We start from the raw sequence: 16718 nt of genomic DNA, 5'->3' as shown, positions 1-16718 counted from the left end.
AGGTGCATTGTCGGACAGCCGTGGGGAGGGGGCGTTGTCCTATCTGGCCATGTAGCTAGCCTTCCACAGAACACTATAATTAAAAAGATTTAAGATTTCTCCTTTAAATGTGAAACCTCAAGACCCTCTAAAGCTGTCACGTGGCTAAAGACTTATTGTGTCAGATTTGATTTAGTCAGATCAAAAATGTTATCAGTCAAACCAACTCTGGGCTTGATGTCCCTGCAGACATAGGATTCTAGGAAAAGAAAGAACAGGACAAGAACTGCAGTAGGTAGACATCTCTGCGGAGTCATGATACATAACAAGTCAGTTTGTAATTTAGCTTGTGAGTGTAGACTAAAACAATATGAAATATGGTCCAATGAATGATTAATGTCAACTTAATCTTGTTACGTTTCTTAAGATCTGGTCCCCATGGATAGTCTATAGTCATTAACCTATTCTGGAGTTTTGCTAATAGCTACAGTGAATATCTTCCATTGTGGGCTAGCCTATGCCAAATCTCCCATGGTTGGGACAGTTCTGGTAAATTGGGCCTGCCATGTCCGATTCAATTATATAGCAAATGGTCCCCAGCCACTGGCTATCTGTGCCTTATTATAATTGTTTTGTAGACCATGACTCAAAACTATATTGTCCTGCTGAATGATACGCATGCACTTGCCTGCATTACTCGCTTTGTTCCTGTTGAAACCTTAATTAAAACTATTAAACAAGAAATATAGGTTCTGGATGAGCTGACATTCTAAGGCAATTTTGTATTTGCCATAGAAAGTCTTACAAAAAAGACTTTCTCTACAATGTTGGTGATGAACCTGTTTGTTAGATGCAATAAAGCCAAGAGCACTTGCCGTTTCTAAATGTTACACCATTTCTTAGAATGGATTTCTTCCCAAAGTAAGTTTTCGACTAGTGCTGAGGTTGAGTTTTCTAAGCTCCATAAGGTCATGTTACACTGGCAATTTTGGTTGTTAGTGTCTGACTTTTTCCATGGGAAATTCCGACCGTGTGTATGCCCCATCGGAGAAATTCTATCAGAAATTTAGATTAATTCCTTCGGAGTTTAATTATAGAACATGTTTTATTTTACTCCGATGGAATTCGTCGGAAATTCCGATGAGCTTTTGGTCCGGCAAAAGCCAGATCGTGTGTACGCGGCATCAGAATCACTAAGGCCTCGTACAGACAACCGGACAGTCCGCTGAAAATGGTCCGCCGGACCGTTTTCAGCGGACATGTTCGGTCGGAGATTTCTGTCTGATGGTTGTACACACCATCAGACAGAAATCCGCGCGAACAGACAGCGCGGTGACGTGTCTGCGCTGTCGCCGCGACGATGACGCGGCGACGTGCGCGATGCTGAAAGGTCAATGCTTCCACGCATGCGTCAAAGTCATTCGCCGCATGCGAGGGATGGCGGCCGGTCGGACATGTACGGTGAGTCTGTACAGACGACCGAACATGTCCGACGGACAGGATCCCAGGGGACATGTTTCTTAGCATGCTAAGAAACATTTGTCCCCTCGAAAACGGTCGGGCGGACAAATGTCCGCTGGAAACCTGTCCGCTCAGACGTACAGACGACCGAACATGTCTGCTGAAACTGGTCCGCGGACCAGTTTCAGCAGACATGTTCGGTCGTCTGCACGAGGCCTAAGAGTACACAAATTTTCTCCTACAGTGTTTCTTGCTGCCCAGCCACATGTCATTCCTTCACTGCTTCCTTACTGGTGATCACTTGAGTGAGTCTGAAAGAGTGCCCGGTAACAATTGATCCTCTCTCCTGATAGTTTAAACTAGAACCTTTTTGAAGATGACAAAGGTTACAGATAAATACGCATTTCAGGGGAACCACCTCCCCCTTCTTTAGGGCTGTTGATATGACACTTTGTGGAGAGATCATGCCTCGCATCTATAGCATACCAGCATTATGCAAGTACTGCCAATCAGCATTCAATCACCTCCTATTGAAGCCTGATTGCTCCACAAAGTGTCATCAACAGTCCTGAAGAAAGGGGAGGTTGTTCCCCTAAAACCCGTTGGCTTCATCTGAAACCTTTGTCATCCTCAATAAAGTTCTAAATGAAACCATCAAGAGAGAGGATCATCTGTTACTGGGCGCTCTTTCAGACTTACTCAAGTTTCTCCCGCTGAAACAGATGATATTAGTCTTGCTAGTGATCAAGATTCTTCAGCTGTCATGTCAGCGTGGGAGCAACATATACAGTATTATGTTGCACAGACTGGTACTTTGTAGTGAGGGTTTGGCAGATTTTAAATTAGCCTAATGGAGGGGGTCCTAGAAAATCTTTTTGTTTTGCATTACTTTAGAGAGATGTGAAGTTACCAATCTGACTGACTGTCTTTAAAGGACCACTAAAGCTAAAACAAAAAAATTACTTTATGTGAAAGGAGTAGTAATAAAATGATCAAATATGTATGAAAAAGTGCATACACACAGGGAAAATCACAAACTTTATATCTTTTTTCCAGGCAACCTGTTTATCGGTCAGCTAACTTTTTTAACCTGAAGAGGAAATAATTGGTTTTATTCTATGTTGGAAAATATTGCTACCGACTCTGATACTTAATATGTTAAAGTGATTCTAAACCCAAGACCATGCATTACTATAGCTGGTCTCCCACAGTACACAGAACATGGAAATGCAATTATTTTAGTAAATATTAACTGCTAAATTATTTTTCTCATCAGCAGCAAATAGCAATCACGTGACTTCTATCGGTGTCTGGTTAAAGCTTGTAAGAGGCATTTTCTATTAGCCTGCAGGACCCCTGACCCTCTGTCTGGACAGTGCTGATTGGTCCTGTGCTGATCACATGCACCCTCCCAAGAAAAAAAAAAGAAAAATCTCTCTAGCAATACACACCAAACTGAGAATGTGCAGAGTGACTCCAAAGGCTCTGTCTTATCAGGAGATGGATTGGGGGCAGTGGAAGAAGGGGAAGATCAGAGAAGACAGGATCAAACAGCCTTTTTACACAATTTGTAGGATTAACCACTTGGGTTCCACAGTGAGTATAAAAAGCATGCTTTACTGCATATACAGACAGATTTTACTGTTGTGGGTTTAGTAACACTTTAAAGCCTCACACACGATCAGTCCATCCGATAAGAACGGTCTGAAGGACCGTTGTCATCGGTTAACCGATGAAGCTGACTGATGGTCTGTTGCGCCCACACACCATCGGTTAAATAAACGATCGTGTCAGAACGCGGTGACGTAAAACACAATGACAACACAATGCTTCCAAACATGCGTCGACTCGATTCTGAGCATGCCTGGATTTTTAACCAATGGTCGTGCCTACTAACGATCGGTTTTGACCTATCGGTTAGGAATCCATCGGTTAAATTTAAAGCAAGTTGGCTTTTTTTTAACCTATGGTTAAACAATCTATGGGGCCCACACACGATCGGTTTTGACCGATGAAAACGGTCCATCAGACCGTTGTCCTCTGGTTAACCTATCGTGTGTACGAGGCCTAAGTAATATCAAAGCCTAACTCAGAGCATTTACATATTGTTACTATGCCCCCCTCCCCAGTTGTTAAAGGAATAGATTCTTATTTCTTCAAGGGTAAGATTAAGCAGATAAGTACTTACTTCAACCCAGGGTACTGCAGTCTACCTTTCCTCTGATTCCAGTAGTGATGATCGGTGCCTGGGAGTCATGCCGCGTACACACGACCGTTTTTCGGGTTGTAAAAAATGACATTTTTAATGGTCTAGAAAAAACAACGTTTTTTCAACCCGATCATTAAAACGGCCTTGCCTACACACGGTCGTGAAAGAAAAATGCTCTAGCAAAGCGCGGTGACGTACAACACGTACAACGGCACTATAAAGGGGAAGTTCCATGCGGATGGCGCCACCCTTGGGGCTGCTTTTACTGATTTTGTGTTAGTAAAAGACGATTCACGCTTTTCAGTCTGTTACAGCGTGATGAATGTGCTTACTCCATTACGAACGGTAGTTTTACCATAATGAGCGCTCCCGTCTCATAACTTGCTTCTGAGCATGCGCTTTTTTTTACATCGTTAAAGCCCACACACGACCATTTTTTACAACGTTAAAAACGACAACGTTAAAAACGTCGTGAAAAATAAGAGCATGTTCGAAATTTTTAATGGCCATTTTTTACATAGTGAAAAATGCTCTGGAGCCCACACACAATCGTTTTTAATGACATAAAAAAAAACGTCATTTTTTACAACCCGAAAAACGGTGGTGTGTACGCAGCATCACTATTTTTGCCAATCTTCAACCAGTCTTGTTGCCACTCCTCCTGCCAATATCATCCTGTACCATAATGTTGCAGTTTACCAATTCTTAGATGTGATGGTTGCATTATTTTATTTTCTTAGACTTTCCTTTCTTTGTTTTCATCTGGTTAATCTGCCAGTATTTCTGTTATTTTTCAACAGAACAAGCTGGTCTGTGGATGTCACAGTTACAGGGTTGAGACAAACCATTTACTACTGACAGAGGTGCTTACAATTTTATTTATTTATTTAAACCCTTTATTCCAAAAGACAAACTGCTGTAACTGCTTATAAAGTGTTAACTGGAGTTCAGCTTTAATTTCTTAGTGTATTAAAATCTGCTAGCACATCTAAAGCTGGGCATAGATTGGTGGGAATTTAAACGAAAATTCTTAGGAAGATTCATAACATTCAAACATTCTCAAAACATTCAAATGCTGTTTGAAAGATTTCATTTGCTTTTAACATTTGGTTTTGGAATGAATGGACTTTACCCAACGAAAACCACATACACATACACACGATTGTATTTTCCGACGGGAATTGTGTGATGGCAGGCTGTTGTCGGAAAACCCGACCATTTGAATGCTCCATCGGACAATTGTTGTCGGATTTTCCGCCAACAAATATTGGATAGCATGCTTTAAAATTTTCCGACAACAAATGTGTGTTGTCGGATTATCCAATCGTGTGTACAGAAGTCCTTTGGCGAAAACTCCAAAGTACAAACACGCATGCTCAGAAGCAATGCTCACCATAAGACAACATTAGCAGAAGTTGCACAAAGGGTGGCGCAAAAGAGCTAAAAAACACGTAGCTTGTTGGCTTACAATTCTAAGGCCCCATACACACGAGAGGATTTATCCGCGAATACGGTCCAGCGGATTTCAGCGGATTTCTATGCGATGGAGTGTACTCACCATCGCATTGAAATCCGCGCCGAAATCCTCTGGCGGTGACGTGTCGCGCCGTCGCCGCGATTATGACGCGGCGACGTGCGCGACACTGTCATATAAGGAATTCCACGCATGCGTCGAATCATTACGACGCATGCGGGGGATCCCTTCGGACGGATGGATCCGGTGAGTCTATACAGACCAGCGGATCCATCCGTTGGGATGGATTCCAGCAGATGGATTTGTTTAGCATGTCAGCGAATATTCGGCCTTAGTCGTTTGTATGCAATACAAGTTCATGGCCAACGCCCTTTGTACAAAAGTCCTACACTTTGTCCGTGGAAAATCCGATCGTGTGTACCAGGCTTTAGAAATGTGTTTGTATGAGAAACATTTTCCATCCTGCTCCTTCTAATTTTCTCATCACTGCAGTATAAAACAAATGTTGATTTTACCCACTAATATTTAAAAAGACAAACAAACTTTCTTAGAACATTCTTTCATTTGCAATTCTACCTATCTATGGCCAGCTTAACACGCCCCTCCCCCCTCCCCCAGACTGACAATGCTGCTGTTCAAAGGTGCCCCTGTGCTCCTTCATTTGGGGGCACTCTAATACAAGAGGTGTGTTACTGGGCAGATCAACCAATGAAAACAGGGTGGAAAAGCCTAAAAAAAGAAAACGAATTTAGCCACCACATCTAATAATTAAAGGGGATGTAAAGGTTTATGTTTTTTCACCTTAATGCATCCTATGCATTAAGATGAAAAAACACCTGGCAATGACGCCCCCCCCAGCCCCCCAGTTTTACTTACCTGAGCCCGTTCACCTGCTGTGCGCGTGTCTGCCGTCCTCTTCTCCACGGAGTCTGGCCATTGATTGGCTAGATTGATAGAAGCGCAGCCATGGCTCGCGCTGCTGTCAATCACATTCAATGACGCAGCGTGCCGAGGAGGGGCGGGGGCGAGTGATACCGTCAGCGGCTATAGCCGCCGGCTGTATCATGGGAGCGCGCCCGCAAGCTAACCCCCTTTGGGAGAGCGCTTCCCAGAAGGGGGTTAGCTCTTGCAGGGAGGAGCCGAGACAGTCGCCGAGGGACCCCAGAAGACGAGGATCGGGCCACTCAGTGCAAAACTAACTGCACAGTGGAGGTAAGTATAACATGTTTGTTTTAAAAATAAAAAAGCTTAGAACACCTTTAATAAGCTGGAATATACTTGTATTATATTTCTGGTTTTGGGTTTAATACTGCTTTAAGGTAAGAAATTTATTAACTATTATCTCAGCTGGGGGCTGGCATTTTGATAATTTTATGAAAGTGCTGGGGGTTTAGCTTTGAAAATTGATGCTCTTATAACATTTTGAAATTTTTCAGGAATATCATTAAAAATGATTTACATAAAACAAGTTTTAGTGTGTGTTTAGTGGTCCTTTACTGCAATCTAATTAATTGAATCGAGACTCTGCTCACTTGGCGTGCTCTTACTGATGTTTGTCATGCTAACCATTAGAGATTTGACCTTCTGGGCGTAGTAGTCCCTCAGATTGACAGAAGCCACGTCCTTCATCCCATCCCCAAAATCACAGCTTCTCATGGCATTTTCTAATTGTTTCTGTCGCCGGTAGAAATGAGAGAACTTATTGAATATCAGAGTGATGGGAAGCACAACCACCAATATGCCAGCCAGAATACAAGCAGAAGCAGTCAGTTTGCCAGCTATGGTACCTGGGACCACATCCCCATATCCTACCGTCGTCATGCTAACAGTGGCCCACCACCAGCAAGCCGGGATTGTGGCCAATCCATCGTTTTCCTCCTTTTCGATGGTATAAGCAACAACAGAGAATATAGAAATTCCTACAGAAAGATAAAGAAGCAGCAACCCCACTTCTTTATAGCTGTATTTTAACGTTGCCCCCAAAGACCTTAAACCCGTGGAATGTCTGGCAAGTTTCAGAATCCGGAAAATCCTCATAAGTCTGAGCACCTGAGCCACCCTCCCCAAGTTAGCCAGAGCTGGGCTGCTCTCCACCACCAAGTTGACAACCAATGTAATGTAAAAAGGAGCTATGGAGATCAGGTCTATGATGTTCAGGGGGTGCTTGAAGAACACCATTGCATCTGGAGATACAGCAAAACGGACCACCAACTCTAAGGTGAACCAAGCTATTCCAAAATGTTCCACTATCTCAAAGCGAGGGTCCTCGTCTGCGATTCCATTCGCATTTACTATCTGGAAGTCCGGCAAGCTATTTAGGCACATTGTTACAATAGATCCAAGCACTATTATGATGGAGAGGATGCTGAAGATCCTGCTCAGGATGGAATAGCCTGGGTTATCAAGGGCTAGCCAAAGTCTTCTTCTGAGGTTGCCAAGCAGCTGTTTATCAAACTTGGAAGCATCGTGATAAAAGGCCAGGATCTCATCAAAGGAAGAAGTGGTGCTTTCCTGTTCACTTTTCTCCTCCCACTGATCCTGATCCGGTTCCACTTTCCTCCCATGGTAGCTGTAACTACAACAAGAGTCTATAAAAAATTCATTGATGCCCCAGTATTCAATCTCTTGGCAAAAGGAGAAAACACACAGCTCCCCCATGACGTGGAGTTTACCGGTGTCGTAGAAATGCAGCACATAAGGAAACAGCTCTGGGTTCCTGTCGAAGTAGAACTCATTCTTGGTGTCATCATAATCGTCACACAGTTCCAGGATGGATTCCTTCGACTGACAGGCCAGCAACCTGCACAGTCTAGTCTCTGGGAATTTCAGCAGCGTGTCGTATCTTAACCTTTTCTTGAACCCTCCGACATTTATACTAATCTCTGTATCTTCAAAATCGGTTTCAGACAAATCCCTCAATATTGTGCCTGTCATATTGAGCTTAGAAGCCTCTACAAGGCAGACCTACACAAAACAAAGGAAAGAGAGAACATGACATCAATAATAATTTCCATTGCAGGCTTGTGTTATAAATCCAAGACAACCGTTTACAGTGCAATCAGAATATCAACATCTGTGTAAAAAACGTTTTGCTACCGGTAAGCCTATAATAAGGCTTACCTGTAGCTACCCAGGATATCTCCTAAACCTGCACGGTTTAGGAGCTACCCCCTGTCCCCTGCATGTGCAAATGTCACCCCCCTGCATGTTTGCGCACTAAAGAAAACTGAAGCAATGGCACCTATGTGCCATTGCTTCAGTCCGTGTGCGTGTCCGTGATGTCATCGCAGCTCCGGCCAATCACAGTGTCAGAACCACGATACCCGGAAGTAACCCCCGGGAGAGATGTCGCTGCCGGAGGGGGGGACGAGGACCGCGGCGGGGGCTTCATACTCAGGTAAGTAGTAATTCATAATGAGATAGTAAGCTATACAGTACACACTAGCTTATTATGCCTTTGCCTTGCAGGGTTTTTTTTTTTATATTGGGTTTACAACCACTTTAAATATTACTCCACCATGTTACATTAGTGTTAATGGTGATCTCCATGCAGTTATACTGTAAAAGTCACAAATTAATGCAGATCTACATTCTTTAGCACATCATTAAATGTATTTTTAAAGCAAGCAGTGTCGAATTTTAACTTGGCATAAGCAGAGCTCATAGAGGGAGAGAGAAAAGCTGCACAAGAAGCCAATCAATTGTGATGCAATGAAAGAAACATGCTGAGAGGGAAAGATAGCATTAGTGTGTTGCTTTTCCTTTCACTGTCTAGTCACAGGATAGGGGTGGGAAGGGGACATGTAACTGAAACTAAATCTACAGCAGAGATAGACCCCTTCCCCAAGCTAGGCTGAGCTATTTGGTGTAGAAGAGCTGTGTAAATCTAAGGACTGGATGGCCTTTGTAAGGCAAAGCTCTCCTGTATACATAGGCATGCGCACAGGGTATGCCAGGTGTGCCCAAGCACACCCTAATCAGCCTTTACAGCACAGATTCCCCCTACTTCCCTGGCTCCCCCTCCCCTTACAGTGCTAACAGCTTTCCTCCACTGCCACCAGCTGTTGCTGAAAGGATGTTTTAGGATGAGTGGAGGAAGGGGCCGGTAAATATGTAATTGACCATCCCCTTCCCTTTCTGAATGAACATTATGAGTGATCAGTAGTGTGTGTTTGAGCTTTGGGGTGCACACCCTAATGCAATAGACTGCACACACTTATGTATTTATTTGTTTGGAGTTGAGCTTTAAAGGGGTATTAAACCCCAAAATGTATCATATTGCAGCTTACCAATTCTTAGACGTGGTGGCTGCATTCGTTTTCTTGTTTTATAGGCTTTTTTCCTTTATTTTTACCTGTGATCCTGCCATGTTGTTTTTCAACTTCCGTTAGCAGACCAAACTGTCAAGCAAACATGTTAGTTAGTGGGTTAAGACAAACCATTTAGCACTGATAAGGGTGCTTACAATGGTCAGCTTTTATTATTTTATGTAAAATCTTTATCCCAAAGGGAAAACAAGTTTGCTCTAACTGTTTATAAAGTGTTACTTGGAATTTGGCTTTATTTTCTAGTCAAGTCTAGATCTAACATCTAACACTATCAACTTCCCAGACAGTGCTGCTGTCCAAGGGTGCCTCCATTTCTCCTCCATCCAGAGTGGAGAAACCCTAAGGCCCCGTACACACGACCGAGTTTCTCGGCAGAATTCAGCCAGAAACTAGATCGGAGCTGTATTCTGCCGAAAAACCCGGCCGTGTGTACACTTTCGGCCGAGGAAACCGGCGAGGATCTCGTCGGGCCAAATAGAGAACATGTTCTCTATTTCCTCGTTAGTCAACGGGGAAACTTGGCTTGCCGAGATCCTTGGCGGCTTCACAAGGAACTCGACAAGCAAAACAATGTGTTTTGCTCGTCGAGTTTCTCGGCCGTGTGTACGGGGCCTAAGTGTGTTACTGGCCAGATCACTGGGTGAAAATAAAAGAAAACAAATACAAATGCAGTCACCACATCTAGGTATTGGTAAACTGCAATACGTTAAATTAAAAAAAAATGTTTTTGCTTAGTACCGCTTTAAGCAATGACAAAAAGAAAATAATTGATATCACTTGGGTATATCAATTCTATTTCATGTGGTTCATAATATAAAAATCAATAAAGAATCATAAAATATGTTTATGATCAGGTGAACCATGTAAGGCTCACCATACACATTAAGCTCATCGCACATATCAAAATCTGACTGTACAATCTCCTTTATATCTACCAAAAACTATGTAGTGCAAGGACTTTGATTAGATACAGATTGATTGGTTAGACATGGTAGGTGCTCATATTACATCATTTTGGTAAATCTAATATTGATTGTACAAAGATTGTATGGTCAGAGTGTAACGTGTATGGTAACCCTTACAATCTCTGTACAATCAACTTTATGGTGGCCACACATTATCCAATGTATGTGCAATCTGATCAAAGTGACCAAATTCACAAACAAATGGATATCATTAACTTCCATCCTGATCACTTTTGACTTGATTTTGATCAGATTCAATCAAAATGAGTCAATTGTCCAGGGTGGAAATGTATTTATCCTTTTTCATGAATCAGCAGCACTAAGATGCTTTGTTTATGAATGTGATTGTAGTACGATTAATCAGATTAAGAGTTTACATCTGTGGCATATTGATCGAATAGGTCAATATAATTTCCATCAGAAGAGATTGATCAGAAAATGAATCTATCATCAATCAAAATGTGTATGGCCACAATTAGATCTACCAAAACTATGTTATATGAAGACCTACTGAAACTATCCAACCAACCTGTACACAACCAGGCAAGCCCTTGTACTGCACAATTGTTGGTAGATCTTCAGGCAAGCCCTTGCCCTACATAGATTTGGTGGATCTTCAGACAAGCCCTTGCACTATGTAGGTGTTGGTAGATATTCAGCAAGCCCTTGCACTACATAGATTTGGTAGATCTTCAGACAAGCCCTTGCACTATGTAGGTGTTGGTAGATATTCAGCAAGCCCTTGCACTACATAGATTTGGTAGATCTTCAGGCAATCCCTTGCCCTACATAGATTTGGTAGATCTTCAGGCAATCCCTTGCACTACATAGATTTGGTAGATCTTCAGGCAAGCCCTTGCTCTACATAGATTTGGTAGATCTTCAGGCAAGCCCTTGCACTACATAGATTTGGTAGATCTTCAGGCAATCCCTTGCACTACATTGATTTGGTAGATCTTCAGGCAATCCCTTGCACTACATAGATTTTGTAGATCTTCAAGGCAATCAGTTGCACTACATTGATTTGGTAGATCTTCAGGCAAGCCCTTACACTACGTAGTTGTTGGTAGATCTTCAGGCAAGCCCTTGTACTACATAGTTGTTGGTAGATCTTCGGGCAAGCCCTTGTACTACATAGTTTTTGGTAGATCTTCAGGCAAGCCCTTGTACTACATAGTTGTTGGTAGATCTTCAGGCAAGCCTTTGATTACGTAGTTGTTGGTAGACCTTCAGGCAAGCCCTTGCACTACGTAGTTGTTGGTAGATCTTCAGGCAAGCCTTTGATTACGTTGTTGGTGGATCTTCAGGCAAGCCCTTGCACTACGTAGTTGTTTGTAGATCTTCAGGCAAGCCCTTGCATTAAGCAGTTGTTTGTAGATCTTCAGGCAAGCCCTTGCATTAAGCAGTTGTTTGTAGATCTTCAGGCAAGCCCTTGCACTACGTAGTTGTTGGTAGATCTTCAGGCAAGCCTTTGATTACGTAGTTGTTGGTAGATCTTCAGGCAAGCCTTTGATTACGTAGTTGTTGGTAGATCTTCAGGCAAGCCTTTGCACTACGTAGTTGTTGGAAGATCTTCAGGCAAGCCCTTGCACTACATAGATATTGGTAGATCTAACATAGATTGTACAATCAGATCTTAGCGTGTGTGAAAAGATAAGGAGTAAACTGTTCAGAATATGGAAATACCATAACAAAGATCCATGACTCTTTACTATAAAAATGTCAGTATAGATATTAACAGATATTAACACATGTATCATGTATCTGCATGTCTGTCATTGCTTGGTGATGTCATACAGTAATATGTGATGAAATCAATAAAGAATAATGAAATATGTTTATGATCAGGTGACCCACATACGTGTAATCTGTTCAGAATACAGAAATTCTATTTGAAAGCTCCATGATTGTTTACTACAGTTTAATTTACTATAAGTATGTCAGCATGCAATACTGTAGAGATGGTAACACATGTATGTCATAACATAGTGATGTCGTGTAGTGATATAAGATGCAATCATTAAAAAATCACATGGTATGTTTATGATCAGACCACTTATGTAAGTGTAACAAGCTCCATGATTGTTTACTATAACTTAGTTTACCATGTCAGCATTCCAGAATATAGAAATGCCATAGCAAAGATCCATGACACTTTACTATAAGTATGTCGGCATGGAATACAGTCTAGATGTTAACACATATCTGTCATTACATAGTGATGTCATGTAATAATATGAGAATAAATCAATAAAGAATCATATGATATGATCAGGAAACCCATGTACGTGTAAACTGTTCAGAATATGGAAATTCTATATGAAAGCTCCATGATTGTTTACTATTACTAATCTTACTATATGTATGTCAGTGTGCATCACTGTATAGCTGTTAACACATGCACTTTCATGTCTGTCATTGCTAAGAGATGTCATGTAGTCAGATAAGATGAAATCAGTAAAGAAGCATGAGATATATTTATGATTAGGTGACCCATATATGTCTAAACTCTTCAAAATATAGGAATTTTATATGAAAGCTTCATGATTGTTTACTACATCTTAGTATGTCAGCCTTCAATACAGTATACTGTAGATGTTATCACATGTACCTGCATGTCTGCCATTGCTTGGTGATGTCATGTAGTGAGATAAGATGAAATCAATAAAGAATCATGAGATATATTTATGATCAGGCAATCTATGTAAGCTTAAACTGTTTAAAATAGTGAAATTCTATATAAAACTCAATGACTGTTTACTATGACTTAGTATATCAGCCTGCAATACAGTATAGATGTTAACAAGTGTATCTGCCTGTCTGGCATTGCTTAGTGATGTCATGTAGAAATCTAAGCTGAAATCAATAAAGAATCATAAGAAATATTTTCAATCAGTGAATTTAAACTATTCAGGATATGGGAATTCAAAATCAAAGCTCAATGATTGTTTACTATAACTAATGCCGCGTACACACGATCGGAAATTCCGACAAGAAAATCGTGGGTTTTTTTTCGACTGAATTTTGGCTCAAACTTGTGTTGCATACACACGGTCACACAAAATTACGACCGTCAAGAACGTGGTGACGTACAACACTACAATGAGCCGAGAAAAATTAAGTTCAGTGATTCCGAGCATGCGTCAAATTGATTCCAAGCATGCATGTTTTTTTTGCGCGTCGTAATTGCATACAGACGATCGAAATTTCCCATCGGACAAAATGAGAACCAGCTCTCAAATTTTTACTGTCGGAAATTCTGACAGAAAAAGTCAGATGCAGCTTACACACGGAATTTCTGACCAAAAGCTCCCATTGAACTTTCTTTTCGTAAATTCCGACCGCGTGTACGCGGCATTCGTTTTACTATAAGTATGTCAGCATGCCATACTGTATAGATGTTAACACATGCATCAACATATGTGTCATTACATAGTGATGTCATGTAATAATAGGAGATAAAATCAATAAACAATACACACAATCATTTTTCGGCATAAAAAAACATCCTTTTTTTAAAAATGTCATTTAAAATGATCGTGTGTGGGCTTCACATAATTTTTAGGGTTCTGAAAAACGACAAAAAAAAAATCGAACATGCTGCATTTTTTAACAACGTTTTAAATTATGTAGTTTTTTGGGTTGTAAAAAATGATCGTGTGTGGGCTAAAACGACATTAAAAACCTGTGCATGCTCAGAAGCAAGTTATGAGACGGGAGCGCTCGTTCTGGTAAATCTACCAATCGTAATGGAGTAAGCACATTCATCACGCTGTAACAGACAGAAAAGCGCAAATCGTCTTTTACTAACAGGAAATCAACTAAAGCAGCCCCAAGGGTGGCGTCATCCGCATGGAACTTCCCCTTTATAGTGCCGTCGTACCTGTTGTACGTCACCGCGCTTTGCTAGAGCATTTTTTTAAAACGATGGTGTGTGGGCAACGTCGTTTTAATGATGAAGTTGGAAAAACGTTGTTTTTTTTCATGCCGAAAAATGATCGTCTGTACGCGGCATAAGACATATCTTGAAAATCCTTTATAAAAGCTCAATGATTGTTTACTATAACTAAGTTTACTATAAGTTTACTATAAGTATGCCAGCATGCCAAACAGTCTAGATCAGTGATGGCGAACCTTGGCGCCCCAGATGTTTTGGAACTACATTTCCCATGATGCTCAAAGACACTGCAGAGTGCATGAGCATCATGGGAAATGTAGTTCCAAAACATCTGGGGTGCCAAGGTTTGCCATCACTGGTCTAGATGTTATCACATGTACCTGCATGTCTGTCATTGCTTAGTGATGTCATGTAGGAATCAATAAGGTGAAATGAATAAAAAATCTGTATAAGACATATTTATGATAAGTGCATCTAAACTTCTCACAATCTGGAAATTCTAAATGAAAGCTGAAGGATTGTTGTTTACTGTAAGTTTTATTATAAGTAATTGTCATTGCTTGGTGATCCATGACTCTTTACTATAAGTAGGTCAGCATGCCATACAGTCTAGATGTGAACACACGCATCTACATATCTGTGATTACATAGTGATGTCATGTAATAATAGGAGATACAATCAATAAAAAATAAGACATATCTTGGAAATCCTCTATGAAAGCTTAATGATAGTTTACAATAACTAAGTTTACTATAAGTATGCCAGCATGCAATGCTGTGTAGATGTTATCACATGTTACCTGCATGCCTGTCATTGCTTAGTAAAAATCTAAGATGAAATCAATAAAGACTCAGAATAAGACATATTTATGATAAGTGCATCTAAACTGCTCAGAATATGGGAATTCTAAATGAAAACTCAGGGATTGTTGTTACTAGCATGCCATACTGTATAGATGTGATCACATGTACCTGCATGCCTGTCATTGCTTGGTCATGTCATGTAATAATATGAGATGAAATCAATAAAGAATCCTAAGACATATTTATGATCAGTAAATCTAAACTGTTCAGAAGATGGAAATTCTAAATAAAAGCTCAATGACTGTTTACTATAAGTTTTTATCATAGTATGTCAGAATGCCATACTATATAGATGTTATTACATGTATTTGTCACTGCTTGGTGATGTCATGTACTAATATGAGATGAAATCAATAAAGAATCATAAGATATATTCATGATCAGAAAGGATAAACTGATCAGAGTATGGAAATCCTCTCTGAAAGCTCCATGATTGTTTACTACAACCAAGTAGTGTGATGCCATTTTATGTAATCCAATGCCAAGCGGTGCCAAGCGGTGCCAAGTTATGTTGCCTTGCTCCTGGATGATTGATATATTGTATCTCCTAGGCTTTAGGTGAATATAATCCTACCTTTTATAGAGGGAAGTGCAATGATCCAACTTCCAGGGGCATCCTCTGCTCCTTCCATGGCAGGCTTTGGGGATCCCCATCACAGCTTGTTGAATGAATGGATGTGGGGGGGAGAGGGGGAGGTTGCAGATTCCTGGGCTGTAATGAGGTCCTCCTGAAGTTCAGTAGATGATGATCTGTAAGCAGCGCTGGATGATGGTGCTGAATGGACAGCTCCCGGCTGCGATCCCCGGCAGTTCACATGCTGGCAGGCAGCTCTGCTTCCTCTGTCATTGTCTCCTCTCCTGCACATATCGTTCGCTATTCCCCAGACAAGGAGCGATGTTTTTCCTGCACACAATCAAACTCCGCCTGGTTGCCCAGGTGCTCCCAGGGAGTGATGCAGGCTGGATTCCCTCCTCTGCATCATCCTCATCATCATCATCACATCAGGGAGGGGAGAACAGGCTGCCTGTCTGCAAAGCAAAGTTCACCCTACACACAGAGCTGGGAGCAGCCATGAGATGGGTGGCAGACACAGGGGGGGGGGGGGGGGGGGGTGCTGACAGGGAGAGTAGCGCAGTACTGTGCTCATCTCACATACACAATATACAGACGATGGGGGCAGATCTGTGGACTGCCATAGAACACCATGGGCAGATGATGGATAAACAGGTGTGCATGGGATGAACAAGGGACAGCTCCTCTCTACTGATAGCAGAGGATAGATGGATGATGGAGAGAGAGGCTTACATTAGATAGATATATAGTAGAAAAATAATGGATAAACAGGTGTGCATGGGATCAACAAGGTACAGATCCCCTCTATTGATAGCAGAGGATAGATGGGTGATGGAGAGAGAGGCTTACATTAGATAGATATATAGAAGAGAGATAGATAGTAGAAAAATGATGGATAAACAGGTGTGCATGGGATAAACAAGGGACAGCTCCCCTCTACTGATACCAGAGGATAGGTGGGTGATG

General features: G+C 41.4%; 1 protein-coding gene across 1 annotated transcript; it reads right to left on the bottom strand.

Annotated features, from left to right (window-relative positions):
• Positions 1-6307: 6307 nt before the first annotated feature.
• On the bottom strand, positions 6308-16262 carry KCNS2 (potassium voltage-gated channel modifier subfamily S member 2). The gene is made up of 2 exons (XM_040354768.1): positions 15753-16262; positions 6308-8087 (listed from the first exon to the last, which is right to left on the bottom strand). The coding sequence occupies exon 2, from the start codon at positions 8055-8057 to the stop codon at positions 6627-6629; it is 1431 nt and encodes a 476-aa protein (XP_040210702.1). The 5' UTR covers positions 8058-8087; positions 15753-16262; the 3' UTR covers positions 6308-6626.
• Positions 16263-16718: the final 456 nt, after the last annotated feature.

Source organism: Rana temporaria, chromosome 5, assembly GCF_905171775.1.
Source record: "Rana temporaria chromosome 5, aRanTem1.1, whole genome shotgun sequence".
NCBI classification, from domain to species: Eukaryota; Metazoa; Chordata; class Amphibia; order Anura; family Ranidae; genus Rana; species Rana temporaria.
The sequence above is the reverse complement of the archived record's forward strand: the minus strand, read 5'-3'. Positions and strand labels throughout refer to the sequence as shown.